This window comes from Acanthochromis polyacanthus, chromosome 6 (genome assembly GCF_021347895.1).
Source record: "Acanthochromis polyacanthus isolate Apoly-LR-REF ecotype Palm Island chromosome 6, KAUST_Apoly_ChrSc, whole genome shotgun sequence".
Lineage (NCBI taxonomy): Eukaryota > Metazoa > Chordata > Actinopteri > Pomacentridae > Acanthochromis > Acanthochromis polyacanthus.
Genome location: NC_067118.1, coordinates 11,396,015 through 11,415,172, shown reverse-complemented (window position 1 = coordinate 11,415,172; position 19,158 = coordinate 11,396,015). Strand labels below are relative to the sequence as shown.

At 39.2% G+C, this 19,158-nt stretch overlaps 1 protein-coding gene across 1 annotated transcript in view; it reads right to left on the bottom strand.

The window, feature by feature from the left end:
• Positions 1-17,670, bottom strand: part of arih2 (ariadne homolog 2 (Drosophila)) — a 29,368-nt gene extending 11,698 nt beyond the window's left edge. The window contains exons 1-10 of the mRNA XM_022206315.2: positions 17,518-17,670; positions 12,611-13,151; positions 8,327-8,394; positions 7,849-7,921; positions 5,445-5,586; positions 4,300-4,421; positions 2,971-3,080; positions 782-899; positions 580-630; positions 227-248 (exon numbers count right to left, since the gene is read on the bottom strand). Of these exons, the coding sequence (XP_022062007.1) occupies positions 227-248; positions 580-630; positions 782-899; positions 2,971-3,080; positions 4,300-4,421; positions 5,445-5,586; positions 7,849-7,921; positions 8,327-8,394; positions 12,611-12,877 (973 nt within the window). The 5' untranslated portion in view covers positions 12,878-13,151; positions 17,518-17,670. The remainder of the gene's footprint in view (positions 1-226; positions 249-579; positions 631-781; positions 900-2,970; positions 3,081-4,299; positions 4,422-5,444; positions 5,587-7,848; positions 7,922-8,326; positions 8,395-12,610; positions 13,152-17,517) is intronic.
• Between the last annotated feature and the right edge of the window lie 1,488 nt (positions 17,671-19,158).

Below are 19,158 nucleotides of genomic sequence, written 5' to 3'. Positions count from 1 at the left end.
CAATCAGACAATCTGTTTACCTACATGCTTCTATAAGGTTGGCACTGTAGCCAAAAGATGCAAATAGAAAGATTAAGACTGATCATAAACATGCATCAAATTGTAAAAGTTCATTTATTCTCTTCTAGTAATGACACATTTTTTGCATGTTGCGTAAAGCCACTAGGTGGATGCAAAGTTCCTCACAGAAAGCTGCACTGGACCATACAGGCTGTGTGAAACTTACCATGTTTGCACTTGGAGCATTGCTGAAACAAAGACACAGAAGAAAGTCAAATTAGTGAATCCGAAACTTGCTAAACAACCATGTAAGCCACAGTTTCATTTTTAAAGAATCAGAGCAGTTGAAGAGCTAAATGTGTTCATCCAAAACCATTTAGTGGTCGATTTGACACAATTAGAGTGTCTCACATTGAGCCATTTAAATGTAAAATTATAAAAAAGAATGCAAACGATAAGTAACATATATTTGCTCTGGAGCGTTGAGCTATAAAGTTGAGGACCTCAGCTCTCAGAATCTGAATATATTTTTAGCATTTCCTGTGTTCTGGGAAAGTGTGATTTTCAGCCATGACTCACCATGTGATTGCACCCTCCGTTCTTCTCAATGCAGATATTGCACTTAGGACACTAGAAGAGAAAAACACAACTCTTAAATGTCACATTTCAGCACAGTATTACTGTAAATACCATCATTTTGTGTTTCACAATTGATCTTATGTGTACATGGTGCATCAGTGCATATTTATAGCATGTGTGTTGGTGTGCAGATCCATCATACATCTTTAGTGTGTGCGCTGATGTAGTTTGCAGTCTCTGAGTCGTCTGCACATTTGGTCAGCCATTTTCGAATTGTTGCACAGTCTGTGGGAGCGTGGTACATCTGACGGCATTTAAAACTGAGGGAGAGACATTAACATTTATACTGTTCACAGAAATGCAACAAAAAGACGCATCATAAACTACAAATGTTTAAAAAAATCTGTATGTATGCAAAATATGTTTAAGAACAGGCAAATATGCAAGTAACATTTAAATACTCCAATAAGATCTGCAAAGAGAACTCTTTCTGAACTCCTTGTGACAAACTCTGCTAAACAACACAGGTCAAAAAAGGGGCTAAGCTAAATTAAGTTAGTTTTTCTTGAAAGTGCTTTGTGTTCAGAAAGCATTTCATTTACCTGAAAATTCTGCCAGATGTGTCTATGAGACAGTCTTTTGTGTAGTTTTGTTTTACACCAAGGGAAAAAAAAGTTCACAAAAAATGTAAATCTGAAGTGAAATAAATAAAAAAAATAATGTATGGCTTATAGTAGTGGAATGTGGTTAAAAAAAGCATCTAATCAGCTTAGCCCTGCAGTACGTGGGGCCGCAGGGCTGTAAGTCCGATGTACTGCTGGGAAGCACTGGAGTACCCCAGGGAACCGTGCTGTCTCCGTTTCTATTCACTATCTACACCTCTGATTGTAGCCTCAGATCTGGATCATGTCATCTCCAGAAGTTCTCGGATGATTCCTCCATTGTGGGGTGCATCACCGGGGACAGGGACGAGAAATACAGGGGTGTAGTGAAGAGATTTATCGGCTGGGCTGAGCAGAACTATCTGCTCCTGAACCCAAAAAAGTCCAAAGAACTTATGATTGATCCCAGGCGGGGCAGAAACCCCAGTACCCATCATCATCCGTGGGGAAGCAGTGGAGATAGTGGACAGCTACAGATTTCTAGGTGTCCACTTAAACAAGGACCTGGACTGGAAAGACAACATGGCAGCAGTCCATAAGCGGGCTCAAAGTAGACTGTACCTTCTGCGGAGACTTGGGTCATTTAATGTCTGCACTAGGCTGTTACAGATGTTTTATCAGTCTGTGGTAGCCAGCATCCTGCTCTACGCAGTGGTTTGCTGGGGTGGGGGCATTAAAGCCAGGGAGCACAGCAGGCTCAATAAGACCATCGATAAGGCCAGCTCGGTGGTGGCCTCAAAAATGGAAGAGCTGCAGTCGGTTGTGAATAGGAGGAGGAGGGTCAAGATTGACTCTATTCTAGCCAACCCCTCTCATCCACTCTATGATGACCTGCAGGATAGAGTGAGCACCTTCAGCCAGAGGCTCACCCTTCCGAACATTAAAACGGAGCGCTACAGACTTTCCTTTTTACCCACCGCCATAAAACTGTACAACTCTTAAGAACTCTCTCCCGAAGTGCAATGTTGTCCTTGTTTAGGCCCTGGTCTTCTGTGTGATGTCTGCTGTGTTTCTTGTGTCCTTGTTGATTTTAGTTCAGTTTTTATGCTTTTATTGCATTGTGCTGCTGGAACATAGCTAATGTTAGCTCCGGTGCTAACAGGAACATGTTTTGCGCTGAGGTGCTGCGGTGACAAGAAAACTCTTTGTTGTACAATTTGTACACAACAATGCTTTTATCCAAGCTGCCACTGGGAAGATTTTTAAAAGAAAATTTTTCTCCCAACAAGCTCAATGTGGTCTTCTTTTCCATCACTGTTCACCAGACTTTGCGTGCTGACATCACTCTTTCTTCACTTCTTTGCAACTAGAAAACAGATTTTAGGTTCATTACCACCACATCCTGGGTTGGAGTGCGCACCAATGTTACCGGTGTGCCAGAAATTAGGGAACAGAGAAAGGTGCGATTAAATGCGTTTTTTTTTAAACGTTAGTTTTCAGTAATTAATTAATCAAAATTAACGCGTTAAAGTCCCAGTCTTAATGTCCTAATTTTCTTCTTGCTGTAACTTGTTCTTTAGGGTCAGTGATACTTATTGCAAATCTGTTTCACAGCCAACATGAAAGCAAAAAAAAACAAAACACTAACTATCTGGCCGTTATCAAAGTAACTAAGTTCATTAATACTGTAGTCTTGATATTTGTGAAATTCTTTGTGTAATTCTACAAGATGAAACCTCTTTATGTAACTCATACACGTCTGTACAAGCACAACTTGTGTGTTTCCTACCAGAAGACTTCACTGCAGCGACTACACTGCACCCTGCGGGCCCGAGGCTCCTGCACCTTGATGACGATGGGACAGTCGGCACCCGGACACAACTGCAACTGGAAGTGACTCTGCAGAAGACAGACAGCGGTTAAGGAGCATATATGACAGAAAAAATAAAGTGCATGATTCACTTTCTACTGGAAAATCTTTTGAACTATTTTTTGTGTTCTGTGGACTGTCCAGACTTAGAGTGCAACTATTTCTGGGAGGGACTGCTGAATTTTTAAAATGTATATTTTCCACTGTTGTGAGCACCACGATCATTTAAATTAAACTCCACTGTAGACAGTAATCTAAGATACAGTTCAAAAGCTGGGTGATCACAAGGAAAAATGTATTTCTTTGTCACTTGAGTGAATTATTCTTGAGGAAAACATAAATAAGATATGAAAATGTGCATAAATATGTTTGGATGGATGTCTAGCTGGTGAGACATATAGTGGAGACAGTGATAAGATATTGAGGCATGATATAGACTTTTACTGAACAATTCATCAATTTCTAATCAGAATCATGATTCAATCAGCAAATCGCAAAAGCTGCGATGCAGGATTTCTGTAAGGCAGTGCATCTGAGTCAGCATCTAAACTGTTGTATCAGTGGTTTAGAAATTCATGCCGTTATCCTTGTGTGACAGTCACACTTCTGTCATTTTGTAGTAGCGTTCCATGCAGACTACTGTGACGGCCACAGGACTTGGGGTCAGTGTGTTTGTCTTCCTGTGTCCTGTCTCTGCTTTCCATTTTAGATCCTGGCCTCCCTGCCCCTCCCTCCTCTCACCTCTGCTGTTCAGCAGAGCAGCAGATCCTTCTGCCTGCCCCTCCCTTTCATTATTCAGGATTGGCTTCACCTGCTGGGGGCCTTTAAAAGCAGGTTGAATCCAAGATGGGGTTTTTTTCTCCTCTCCCGGATGGCAGGTGCCTGCTAGGCACTCTTCTTGATTTTGGTTTGGATTTGATTATGTTGGGTTTAGCCTGGGTTATTTCTTGGTTGAGTTCTTTAATAAATTAATTTTATTATTTAAAAGTTGTCACTGTGTCGACCTCCTTCTTTTTGTTATGCTCTACAACGAGCTGGGCATAACACTACAAAATGGAACAAAAGCTTGACTTAAAGAACTTAAAAATCAAATAACATTTTTTATAGATAAATCAAACATTCACAACAGAGCTGGCTCTCTTTCTCACTGCCTCGCCACTTGCTCCTGATGTCTTCTTTGCTATACGTACAGATCTTGACACAGCATCTGAGCAAACAGCTTCAGCACACACAGAGTCCGTCACACACCTCGACATAGTCTCTGAAGAGGTAGCGTCTGTATTTGTCCTTCAGCTCCTCTCCTGGCAGCAGCGGCAGGACAAAGTCTTCTGGCATCTGCAGGGAACAGTCCTGAGCCATACACGAGATACCTGAACAAACACAGACGCACAAATATATTTTAAAGAGTTGTGAATCATTGAGAGTGAAAGAAGCCACATTCAAAGACCATTGCACCCATCATCTAAAATAAACTTCATACATGACTTTGAAAGTTCAACTGAAGTTGTGTTTGGTTTTAGTAGGCTGGTTTCTAGCATTACACTGGCCCAGAAACTGGACTAGGGTCATCTGTCATCAGAAACCTGCCCTTGGTGCAGCTTACAGAGAGACACTTATCAGACTCAGAGGGATTCAGTTATGTTGACTGACTTTATCAGAGACGCAGTTTAAAAAGTAGCACAGGGACACGCAACTGTCAGTGCATACAAACATGCTCACTCAGTCCAGGACAAAATGCACTTGTGCTCCCACACACTCAACTAAATGGACAGCGAGTCTGGTAAACTGTAAGCACTTTACCACACGCATACAGTACGCTGCACTAAAACTCCGAACTGATCCATATACACACCCACACATCCATCTGCTATCCTGCTGACACAAGCACACTGTTTCACAAGCGCACGCTGATAATCGTGATGCTGCCTCAAAAGCACGCCCACCTGGTAAACTTTACTCCAGATGGGAGTCATCAAAACCTCATATTACACCTCCTTCATCTTCAAAGTCCCAGGATATTTTTAGATTTTTCACACATGCAGAAACAGGTAAACGAATACGAGACTTGTGCACCAACAACCAATATCTGCACTGTTTTCTGTCAGTAACAATGGTATCATTAGGTGCTGATGTAGCTCAAATTAAATACCCCCTGCTGAAGTGGCAGGAAAGCAGAGGCAAAAATTAAGTTTCAAAAAGGATACGAGGCTGAAAGTCTGACAAAACCCCAAAGAGGTCAAACACATTAATCCACAGACATCACCAGCACATAAATACATAAAGTGCAGACATACCGACATAAGAACAGACCTTTGGGTGCTCTGATCAAATGAAGTGTGACTCACCCACTGCAATAACAGTTAGAGAGGGGCACAAAAACACACTGTACTCACCCACTCCCATGCCATCTTTGACCAGTACAGTGCAGTGCTGCTCCCAGCATGCTTTGCAGAAGGAGTGCTGGCAGGGCAGCGCCAGCAGGGAGTCTCTCCGTACAACTTGTAGACAGACACCACACTGGAGGGACTGAGGGGCCTGAAAAATACAAACACAAATTATGAACACTCTAACAACTAACACTTATTGCACAGGAGAGCTGCTAACCACAATATGCCTGGTGCATGTAGATGTTATATCACAATCAGGTCAAAGTTAAACGATATCTGTAGCTCTGGTATTTAGGAAGATGAAGTAATGTCACAAAAGATCTGAAGAAAAATTAAAGTCAACCAGCTCAAACCACTGATTAACAAAAGAGGTCAACTTGTCTGAAATATTTTACAGAAGTAGTTCAATAAAACACCATTGTATCACCAAACTAGAAATTAGTGCTGCAAGTGATTGTCTTGTAATATACAATAAAATTCTCATGTGATGCCTTAAAATGAACATTAACTTGTTAGTTACACCTAAAACAGAAAACTATAAAGCTCAGAACGGCAGCAAATAATCTTACTTGAGAAGCTCTAACCAAGACTCTTGTCAGTGTGATGCTGAAAACGTAGTCCATGCTAGTGTTCTCACGAAACCAAAATAATGACTTCGATACAATGGCAAAAATCTAAAACATCAGGAAAATTAATGAAAACATATGACAGAATATTGAACTTAAAATGTGTTTTTTGTTATTATTGCTGTTAAAAATGAGTATTTTCATTATATCAATGCAATTCAGTGGAGGACCTGAAACAAAGCTGTAAAACAACGCAAGGGAATTATTGCACTACAGTGTTTTCATACAAAATGTATGAACAGACTGTAGTGCAATAATTTATAGATCAACTGCTTAGAAAAGAATACATCCATGCAGAGATAACCATGAGCAATATTTAGGGGTGGGAATTCAGCTGATCATTTATAACTGGTGTTGTTGAGCTACATACTTGTGAACATCTTTTAGCAGCTTACAGTAAGGTGAGTTAATGATACCATTGTGAACACTGCATTTGCATGTAGAGATTGATGTCTCACTGTTAAGTTAGCTTAACAAGATAAAGCCAAATTTAACAGTTATCATTGCCTTGTCAAACTACAGCATGAGTGCTGACAGGAACTAGAAAAAGGGATCATATTTCTCCTGTGTTTGCATCTAAACACTGGCTCCCTGTAAAATTCAGGAAAAAAATGTAAACATCTAGCCTTACATACAAACATCTTAAAGTCAAAGTCACTGATTAAACTCCTAAAAACTCATCTTTGTGAATCAATATCACATATGTAGAGGTAATATATATATATATTCCTTTCGGCCTTAAAATGGCTTAGATTAAACTTTACATTGTTGCTTCTTCTAGAACATTACAGATGTATTTAGTCTCTGCCACTCTCCATTCAATCGCTGCCCATTCAAGTCCAGCTCAACATTATCTACAACTCTGCTCCTACACTGCATAACTACTCAATAACAAGTTGTACTGGAGTAATTCCATCATAGATGTTTGAACCAGAAACAGATTCTGAAGGAGAATAATGATACAGAAAGTCCCACCTTGCAGATTGGTCGGATTAGTTTCTTAGATTTGTGTAAGAAACCCCAGAAATCTGAATCTGTACTTTTGAGACTTATTGGTAGAATTCTCAGCCTTGGCACTGAGTGCTTATTTCCATTATGATGTGTCTTCTAACATATAAAAAACACCATACGGACATGCTAAAAAGGTAAAGAAAAGCTTGACTTTCACCAGAGTGACCCCATTGTCCCTTAAAGTCCTCAGCGTGCCATCTTATCCCAGCAGAGCATTTTCAAAGTCAGAGTGTAGGCTTGCTTTTTCTCCCTAGAGTTTCCAAAAGTAGAATGGGAGGCAGAGCCTTCAGCTGTCAGGCTCTTCTCCAGTGGAATCAGCTCTCAGTTTGGGTCAAGGAGGCAGACACCATCTCCACTTTTTAGATTAAGCTTAGATCTTTCTTTTTTGATAAAGCTCATAGTTAGGGCTGGCTCAGCTGACCCCGAACCATCCCTTAGTCACACATCCTCCCTCTCTACTCTCTTCTAACCCCAGCTGGTTGAGCCAGATGGCTGCACACCCTGAAACTGATTCTGTTTGAAGTTTCCTCCTGTTAAGAGCAAGTTGGGTTTTTTTTCCTACTACTGTCACCAAGTAATGCTCAATGGGAGAATTGTTCAGTCCGTCTTCATAATACTGTAATCACCTAACTATGTTAAGTTCCTTAACATGACTAATGCTATGAATAATGATCAAAAATGCCATTTATTTAAATAAATCAACTAATTACTAGCTGTGTCCAGTGTCCAGCAGGAACAAGCGGCTACAAGGTACCGATTATACCCAAACTTACAGTGACTGATCTGCAGGTGCTGCTGGGCTGGACCAGAGCATCCGACAAAAGCAGAGACGAGTTGGACTTATATCTGTGGGAAACATGGACAGAATCAGGAGTCAAATGAGGAACTGAAGAAGATAAAAGTACAAATTAGAGTCTGAATGACAAAACACTGAAAAACAGAAATGCCACAAGTAGGCTGTTCATCAGAGATCAGTGACGGTGATGTATGGGTATGGAATTCTAATCTCTAGTGCAAACTGCTGTGCAAAAAACAAGAAGAAGATGATGAGAGAAAGAACCAGAGAATATCAGAAGGAACTAAAAAGAAAAAAATAAGGTATCAGATACGGGGAGATAATAAGGTAAAAACGGCAAGGAGGGAGAAGTAGCAGAGAATAATGAGAATAAATAATGGATTATAGAGAAAGAGATGAGCTTATGAAAAGAAAGACTGAACGCATGTCATAGGGAAGAAGCAGATGATACAAACCTGTCCAGTATTTGTGAGACCTGCCAGTGAAAATGCACCAGGATCAGTTTTGCTACTGCTGGTAAAACCTGTGAGAGAAAGAAAGATCACAGAGAGAGGAAATTATATTTATTTAAAAGCAATGAAATGCTGCCTGAAATGTAGCTGTGTAATTTGACTGTCTTGAATTGAGCTACTCAGTTATAGCACACAGTTTGCAGTTTGACTAATGGATAAAAAACTGCCACTGCTGCAGAGGAGCAGGAAATGACCACACAAAAGGTTTTCTTCATACCAATGTATTCACTGCAGAAGAAGTAAGTTCTCAACAAAGATAAACAAAAGATAAAGGACTCTGAGGACATATCAGTAAAAGTGAAATAATTTTTACTTCTCCAACCAAATAAAAATATGTAAGAAATGCTAAAGAAAATCTCCCAAATGTAAAGTTCTCCTTGCTCTTTTGGTTTGTACTGTCTAAGTACACTTATTTATCACATTTATTAACCCTCTGAACCCAAAAACCCACCAGCAGATTAGAAAAACGTCAAAAATGACACCAACTTATCAGAGCCAAAACCCAGAATCGCTATATACATCTGTGTAAAACTGTGATATTTCATCGAAATCACATAATTCTATAAAAGTAATTTGGCAAATTAACCATTTCCTATAATCAGCAGCCACTGTAATAAAAAACCCCAAAGTATTCCTCTATGCAGCTGCAAAACCGTTAGTGATTCAACTGTGGTATGATAAGAATTCTGTGGCTTTTCATCCGAAGTGGGCTGAGCTGCAGACAGCGCTTACACAGAGCAGATACAAAAAAGAAAGTATGGCAACAAAATGACTAACACCTGTGGGAAAGATAATGTACATGTTGATTCCAGGTTTTTCCTGTATTTGAAAAACAAATAATCAAATAAATTTAACTCTTGCTTTTATGATTTATGAAATTGTAACTGTTCTACTACACAAAAGACATTTTAGGGATCTGTCTATTTCTAACCATGGTTGTGCCATTTCTATAAAGATGCAGAACTTCACACTGTAGTGGAAAATGACTCTGCATTGAGTAAAAATGTGACAGAAGACACCCACAAACACTCTGAAAAAGAGTTCAGTGGGTTCACAGAAAACAAAAACGGCATATCTGAAGAGATCAGTATGGACTGTAATAAAATTTACTAGACAAAAAGATTCAGTAATTGCGAAAACTAAGAAATAAAATTTTATAAAAAAAATCATCCTTCATGCTTCAGTTTCAAAACAAAAGCCTGTATTAACAAATTTGAATAGTTATAAGTCACAGAAAGCTAAAGTTGGATGGACGGATGTCTCTGCTGTTGCTGCTACTGTGCAGAGAATATGAGGGAGGCAAAAGGATAACTCAAGTGCATCTAGAATTATGGTAGCATCATAGGCCAGACTTTGAGGATTTTATGCTAGTCGTGGAAGTTAGAAGAGTCTCAAGTCACCATTCTAATCCAGCAAAATCACTGAAATGTTTTTTGTCTTTTAAAAGAAGGCTTTTACCTATCTCCATCGAGAAACACACAACACCTCTGCTAACAAAGAACTGCAGCTGGACTGTGCAGCTTCTGCATGTGCTTATGTTGGGTTTTTTTGTGACTGAGTGTGAAGCAATGTGTTGATGCAAAACAATATGCCTGCTCAGCAAAGTGACCTCAAATAAGTATATAAAAGAAGTGCTCACTGTAAAGAATGAAAGGCCATATTCAACATGACATAAGCTCTTGATCAATGTTTGCCTCCTCCAGCTGTACAGTAAGAATGCTTTAATATTAATGTGTGCACTCAGAACAATGTAGGCCATCAGCAAAGACTACAATTAGCTGCCTGTAACAGCGTCCTCAATGAAGCTACTTAAAGCTGGTCATTTTAATACACCCAAGCTCAACCTACACCCTAACTGGTACATGCATGAATGTACAAGGTGTCCCTAAAGTCTGGACACACAGGAAATCTCATTAACTTTATTTCTTTGCCTCCACAGATTACATATGACTTGGTCGAAAGAAGAAAGAGTTGAACTGGTACTTCTCAGTGAACGTGTCGAAAGATGAATTTAATGCACGTCAGTCAAGTGGGATTACACTTGGCTTTTCCATGATGACAAAGGTGGTTAAAAAGTTAAATGAAACGGGCAGTGTCATGAACCCCGTTCTAAACGACCAAATGTATCAGCCGAAACTAAACAATTGGTCAAGGCTAAAATTCATGCTAGCCTCAAAGAAAATCACTTCCCTAACCTTAACCCTATCCTTTGATATGTCCATCCTTCACGTCCACTGAGAAGTACCAGTTCAACTCTTTCTTCTTTCGACAAAGCCACATTTAATCAGTGGAGGCAAAAACATGATTATTAATGAGATTTCCTGTGTGTCCAGACTTTAGGGACTCCCTGTATATTAAACAGGATGTGGGGAAAAATATCTCCCAGTTTGACAAATCTAACAAATTGCCCAGAGGACTTTTTTTCTGAGTTGAGAATGTAGCACTAAATCCTTGAGCAATCTTTTCTTCATTGCTGTGTCCTTATTTTTTCACAAAAACACTAGAAGTTTGGGTACTATAAGGACTCTCAGCACATCTATAGATGACCTTCTGTTACTGTGTATGAAAAGCGGCATTGTGATTGAGACGCATTTCTATTAGTTAATCAAATTAAGCCCTTTTGAGAAATGGGACACATATTGTTGGGTTCAGAGCAACAGTATGTACGCTATATTTGTCACACATGCGACATTAGGCAGTACATTAAGTGATGCATAATTCATAATAATACACAAATAAACAAATGACTAAATCTAAAGTAAGAGAAAGTTTATAAAATTCATCAAGCTCATATGAATCATGGTGCTTTCTGATGCTTCAGTTATTTAATAAACTCTGAGAAACACTCTCACAAATAGCTGGAAGCAACAAAGTAAATGCAGCTACTGTTAATGTTATACAATTATTATTTAGTATTTGTGTGGTTTCTTAATTCAGGGTCAAATTTTTATGGATACCTTAGTTTGTAATAGATGTGAAATTGTAGTCGAAGTGAACGTCAAAGATGATTTGTGATTGGAGCTGTGTCTTTTCCCCACACTGTGATATTTGTGGACCAATATTGGTGCTAAAATGTGAAAATAGCCTCTCCTAAATCATTTCACACATCTCAAAGTATATTGCTCATGTATGCATATCTGCAAATGGGACGATATGCAGTTCAGCCATGTTGAAAGTGAAGCGGCAAACATGACTGAGTCCGAGTAAGATTGACACCACAACTATCACGTAAAAGTGATCGGGGTGCTCATATAGAAATTAAGCCGACACGCTCAGATGCCATCAGATTAATGGACAGAACTCCAGTTCTATATGGGCCCTTAGCACAACCTCACATCACCCACTAAGAGACACTTGGAAAGACGTTTGGGTACACCAGACACTCTTACCTTAAAAAATGGCCTATAAGTTTCAAGCCCTATCCAAACTATGTGACTAAATTCTAAGAAAACATATTTACCCTTATTTCTCTCCGTTTTGTTTCAGCCCTGACAAGCAAACCAAGCTGAAATTCTTCACAAACACATTCAAAAATCTGTATTTTCAGAAAACACACAGGAATCAATAACTCAAAAGTTATTATTCTTCTGCACAATTTCCAAAAAGAATGTCATACACACTTAAAAACACATTTATGTACAATACTGCAGAAATGTAATCTCAGGCAGATTTCAGTCATTTATGATTTTTCCATTTATCACTTATTCAAATAACTTTGAACGCATGAAAGAGGGATTTAATTAACACTCTTGATGCAGGAATTACTATTAGAATGTAATCAAATCCCTGTAATCTATTTACTCATGTAAGCCTCTGATGACAGAGGCTAAAAAATTGTCAGAGAGAATGACTAAGATAAGCCTTCAGCTTGACACAGCATCAGTAATCATAGAAACTAACAACAACTACAACACTTAATGTGTTTTAACTGCTGAGGACATGTGGAATAACCAGACTACTCCTGTGCTACTTTTTGTGCCATTTTCATCAGCACATAATGTGGTTCTTCTTACTGATTTGCGCATTACACACCCTATTGTCTGTCTGATATTATTCTGCTTAATTTGTGATCATATAAAATGTGCAGTGATCTGAACAATGACCTTTAAAAATACACTTCAGGTCTTGCTGAGTGACGAATATGAATCCTGGTTTTGCAAATGCTGAAACAGCAACTTCTATTTAAGTTGACAACAGCGCAGCATTGAAAACCACTGTGACACTCACCTTCAGCGCAGCAGCCACAGTGTTAACCTCCTCCGTTAACACCCGCTGACTCTCTTTGTAGGTCAGACAGGTGAACTGGTACTCCTCTGGATCAAAGGAGTCAGCGCCCTGTTGCTCCACGTCACTGGCCACTCCTTCGTAGTAGGCCGCGATGTCACCCTGATCCTCTTCTTCTCCGCCATCGTCGTCATCCTCCTCTTCTTCAGAGTTCACCCCGAAGTCTTCCTCGTTGCTGTCCGACGCCTGGCTGTTCATGTCCACAGACATCCAGTCAGTTAAATCAATCACCCGGACAGGTAGACGACCTGCCTACCTGTCGGATCCCAGCGGTCCAATTAGCTGAAATGGCTCGATTGAAGCTCCCCCTCCCCGTTATTCTCCCCGCCTGCTCGTGTCACTGTTCAGACACCCAGGCTTCCTGTCTGTCTGAGGCGCGTAGTGAGCGCGCTCAGCAGCAGCGGAAGAAGCAGAAGAAGTCACACTCGCCGTCACTCATTTGGAAAGCTGGTTACAGGACAATCTGAGAATGGAGGAAAAACGACTGGAGAGGAGGAAAGGCAAGCGATGACAAAAGAGGAGGACGGAAAGGGACAGCAGAGAGTCAAAAAGGAAAAAAAATATGCATTAGTGAACTACTCATGCTGATTGCTTTTATAAATTACACGAAAGTCCTAATATAAATAAATCTATTATCTGTGGTTCACCAGCAAGATTAAATTATATATAAAACTGGAGTTGTTAAAAACCCACATTTGATCCACATCTTCTACAAATGACATTTTATTTTTTATCCAAACTATTAACTATATGGTTTCCGAATTCAATATTTGCCACAGTGCAGTAGCACAGCACATTAAATGTTGTAACAAATAGATGACTCAGCAACAGCAACTACTAATTTCATTATCAACTAATCTATTTAAATTATACATCAATTTTCAAATTGCCCTCGCAACCCTAATGAGGATTAAGCAGTGTATACATAATGGATGGATGGATTTTTTCAAGTTGTTTCTTCTGACTGATTAATTTATAAGTCAGTTCAGTTCTACATTTAGTCTTGCATAGTACCAAAGTATCATTGCTAACAAATGTCTTGTCACACAATAGCCACGTTTGTGAAAAAAAATCATCAAAAACTATGCTGTTTGTTAAAAATTTATAAAAAAAATAAATCGAATAATGTATGTATCTGACTATATTTACATTGTAGCCCATTGATGTCGAGATAAAGCCGTTATTCACAAAAGGGGAACTGATAACAGCAGTGCATCTAGCTGTATATGCAACAAATTTTTAAAAGAAAATCTGAAAATGGGGCACCCCAGGCCTTTTAAAGCAAATCTGACATTAAAAAAAAAAAAAAGGTATTTCAGTCAGTCATCCTCAATTTGACTTAAAGCAAATATTAACTAATCTATCAAAACCTTTCTACTGGTGGAGGAAAAATAACGAGTCTGAAAATGTTTCTAAGAGGAAACAGAACTATTCATAAACTTTCACATACAGAACTTGTTGTACCAAAGTTCTTTACTGCACATACTGCATGAGCACAACAGGTAAAAACGTACTTTCTAAAAAAAAAAAAAAATTCTTTGCAGTGAACTGAGCAAACAGAGTCTCCTTATTCCTTCTTTGGGAGACACAATCACACACTATATTCCCATTATCTAACATAATTAGACTGTTAAAATAATATTTTGTGGTAATTAACCATGTAAAATGTCTTACACTTTGAGTGGAGGAGAGTTTGGCAGCTGGTTAACTGTAAAGCTTTGCAACTGCAAGGTCTTACACATATTTGCACAGTACTGAAGGCCTAAACTGCAGCAGAGATGCACAAGCTATCGGCCAGTCGTTGCTAAACCTTCATCTACATTCACTACTTATCAGCTGACCTTTCATTACAGATCACAGCTCGGACCATAAACCAGTGAATACCAGTCCCTGGATTTGGTGCATTTACAAGAGAGTGCAGACTAATGACAGATTGGCCTGAAGACAAGCTACCCATGATCTAAAGGCCATGAGCTTTGACTGGATTAGGTCCAAGGTTCCTACCTCCCTCTCTGTATGTGCAGTTCAACTACACCTATCCTACTCACCATCAGACTTAACTGCTTTTCTGTGCTATAAACAGATGAAATTCTTCTCCTCATCTCCTCCCTATGGAACCACTTATCTCATTTAGGGCTGGTCCCTTCGTCTTCCCCGTGGCGGAAAATGTCGCACAATCTGTATTCGACTCATCCCTTCATCCCCTCTCCCATCGGATGTTACGATCCGATCCGAATATCCGTCATTAATCGGGGTCGAATATCCGGAGCCCAGAAACTGCCATTCTAGCCAGCCCTCATCTCATTTGTTGCATCCTTTTTCTGCATCTCTACCTCTACACTTCTGCTTCTGCTCTACAATTGTAGATCTGTTGGATATAAGACATGAATTTTGATGAACGTTACAGCTCAGTAGATTAACTGAAGGTGCTTTAAGCTCTAGCAGGAGAGAAAACAAGCAAACTGTGGTTAACTTGATGGCAAACTGGGAAGTTACATATCGATACAAAACAGGAACAGGCCAGTATGGGTTGGAATTAAACAAAGACAACTCCAAGTGCATAACAGCAAGACAGCGATTTACGACTGGATGCATTAAAACTGACAATATAAGGTCGACCAACATATGTGTATATTTTATTTTTTTATTATATTTTTCTACTAACCCTAACCCTATTACACTAATTTCTCATGGGAGGATTTCCCAAATATTAGTGTTGGCAAAAAATGAATACAAGACTGAACAGGTAATTTTCCACATATATTGCCATGTTGTTTCCCAGGATCACCCAAATGAATAAAATACTTTTCCAAGCACAAATGCACTGTAAAAAAAAAATAAGACCCTAAGATTGTTGTCTAGCACTAATGTCATGCAAAAGGGCAAATTCTTGTTGGAGTGGGGTTCCCCTTGTTGATTTTTGCAAAAGTTGAGAGGGTTGAAACTGAATACAGCACTGGAGTTAAACTTCATAACTGGACAGGGAATTTTTCCATATGTACTGCCATATTGGTTCCTGGTATAACCCAGTCATTTAGCAGAGCAACAAAATCTATTTACAAGCAGAACCGTATTGCACAAATAAGTCCCTTAGGTTGTTTATTAAATAGTTGAGAGGGTTCAAGCTAAACACAGTAGTAAAGTTAAACTCCATAGCTTCATAGGGGATTTTTCGATGTGTACTGCCATATCATTTCCCAGTATCATCCAGTCTTGTAGAAAAACAATAAAATCTATTTCCAAGTAGAAATGCATTGAAGAAATAAGTTCCTAAGATTGTTGTGTTGCACTAATGTCATGCAAAACCGCAAATCCTTCTTGATGTGGGGTTCCTCTAGTTGATTTCCAAAACATTTGAGAGGGTTAAAAATTGAATACCGTACTTGAGTTAAACTTTATAAATGAACAGGGGATTTTTCCTTATGTACTGCCATATTGGTTATTGGTATCACTCATTTAGCAGAACAACAACATTTCCAAGTAGAAATGCATTGAAGAAATTAGTCCCTTAGATTGTTTATTAAATAATTGAGAGGATTAAAACTGAACTACTACTAGAGTTAAACTTCATACATGGACGGGATTTTTTTCCATATGTACAGCCATATTGGTAAAAAGCACAACCCAGCATTTTAGCAGAACAATAAAATATATTTCAAGCAGAAATGCATTGTAGAAATAAGTGCCTGAAATTGTTGATTAGATTGCTGAGACAGTTAAAACTGAATGCAGTACTAGAGTTAAACTTCATATCTGGACTGGAGATTTTTCTACATGTATTGCCATACTGGTTCCTAAAATCAACCAGTCATGTAGCAGAGCAATAAAATGTTTTTTTCAAGAAGGAATAGGTTACTGAGATTGTTTTGTACCAGCACTATCGTGTAAATGTGGAAGTTCTTGTTGGAGTGGGGTTCCCCTTGCAGTCACACAGTTTAAGAATTATCTATATTGTGTTTTTGTGTTTCCCCTTTTTGCAAAACGTGGGTCCCCGCCGTGTAATATAGGTCAAAAACTCCTCTAACTTTGAACGGGATGTACACTGTGGAGATGACACGATCCGTGATACCACAGAGGCCCCGAGTGGGCTTATTTCTCAACGTGATTTGCATTCATCGTGGTAAACAAACACCGGATCAAAGACGTTGTCTGGCACCGAGGGGTCCAAATATGACTTCGCAAGTATTCACCTGAATGGAAAACGAGGATAGCCGGGAAAACCTGCCAGCCGGCCGGCCTCCGGTGCCAGCCCGGCAACAGACGAATGCTCGCATTCCGCCCGATCCAGGATAAAAATAGGCAGCAAACTGGGTGACACACATCTCGCTAGGCTAAAGCATTACAGCGACTCAGCACAGGCTTGATAATAGGTCTTGGGGGAAGAGAAGTATTGTATTTGGGACGAGTAAAAACAGACACAAAAGCTTGACTGTAGCCAGAACATTGGCATTTGGGTCCGACTTCGACAACAGAAGCTAAAAACGGTAGTAAATCCACAGCTAACTCATCGTTAGCCGGATTAGCTTCCTGGCTAGCGTGCTGGTACTTATGTTCATTAGTGAAGTAACGGCATGCCAAAGCCACTCCTCCCGAGAGTTAAACTTTCGGAATACACTCGTAAAAGTTTACAAGAAAAAGTTAATTTTACTCCATGGCATGAATTTACACCCTAAGAGCCGACCAGGTAGCCACCCCTCCTTGTCGCTCCTTTTCCACTGAGCCGCCGCCTCCTCACTCACTCGAGTCCGGGGATTGAGATGTAAACAAGGCCCTCTGGAGCTCAGCGAGTCAACACACATCTAAGCAGCCGCTGCGTTCATTTTTCACGGTTTCAAGTCCGCGGTGTTTACCTCTCGGAGCGGAGTCTTCTTGGCCCGGGGTGACAGCCAGAAGCGGGGTTTGTTTGAGGAAATCCAAGGGGCGATTTAGACTGGTTTGCTGGGCTGTTAGGCGGAAGGTGGACGGTTACAGACGTACTTATCACCGACGTCACGTCCGCGCCTCTCCTGCCTGCCTCCTTTTCCGGAGATGCTGCAGCTTCACCACATGCAGAACTGCTGGCCAGATAGACTTCAGCAAAAGGACACTCTGTTTACTTCTTGCAAACACATATCTGTTTTGCAGATGTATTTAAAATGAAAAAATCAGTTTTGCTCAATCTGATTCCATTGGATGTGTGACATTCAGGAGGAATTTTCTGTATTTTTAAAAACCCATTGCAATATCTATTTTTCTACATATACTGCTACATAGGTATTTTTGTACTTCTGCACAGTCTGTGCAATATAGATCATAATCTGTACAATATTCTCTTAGTATTTACATTCATGAAAGTATCTGTGCAATACCACTGACGTGCAATATTGTTATACATAAGTATACTAGTCATACAAATAACAGTATTTGACATGTCAGCAGTATTGCATAGATTATTTCATTAATATAAATATTGAGAGAAGCATTAATATTGCACAGATTATGATCTGTATTTATCATACATGATCTATATACAATAATATAAATGAACCAAAATACATACAAATACTAGTCATAGAAATATTTTGGCTTATTTTAATTTTTGTTCTACATTTTCTAAATGGTTGCACGATCTTTTACTGCTGTAGCACTGCAAATTTGTTCACATTGGGATTAATAAAGGCTTATCTTCTTTTCACTGTGCAGTCACTAATGATGACTGTACAAATTCCTCTGCAGAAACTATATTCATCCAACTTTTTTACAGTTTTTCTCAGTCGCTTTGTACATTTCTCAGATCAGAATTGAAATTCTCAACTACTTGTTCAATCTTCACATCATTGTGTCACTTGTGCACATCAAAAAAGTAGTTTCTCAAAAAAGCAGTTGCAAATGCTTTGGTACATCCATGCAAATGATTCTGTACAATTCTCTGCTGTTTCCTACATTATCGATTGCTTATGTCATGTTGATCAAAATGTATTGTAATGGGTCTCTGTTGAATAGTCTCACCCCCCACAACATTTAGGCGTTCATTGCATAAGTCTTTATATACAAAGTGGTTGAACAAGTTGTCATAATATGTCAAGGATATTTCTATGCATTTCCATTACACTAAATCTAGTTTTTGCATATCCCAGCTTCTAAGGAAGCTGGGGTCACAGTACATATTCAGAAGGGGAAAACATAAATCCAGGTGTTTGTTAAAGCATTTTTTTCGTCAATGATCTAAGTAATCAAAAAATAAGTGGTAAAACTGCAAAGAAAACAGGACTGTTGGGTGTTTGCAAAATCAGTTACAAAACTAGCTATAATAAAATAGCAAAAGAAATCAACTCCGCTACTAAAAAAAAGACCATCCCTGTGAATAACAAAAACTAGTGCAAGGTAAAAGCTAAAAAAACGAGTGCCTCAGAACGAGCAAACATTTCTTCGAGGCTACACAAAACACAAGATGAGTAACTCTTAACAGTCACAAAGCTGTTAGCAGTTACATATTTCACATAAAACAAAAG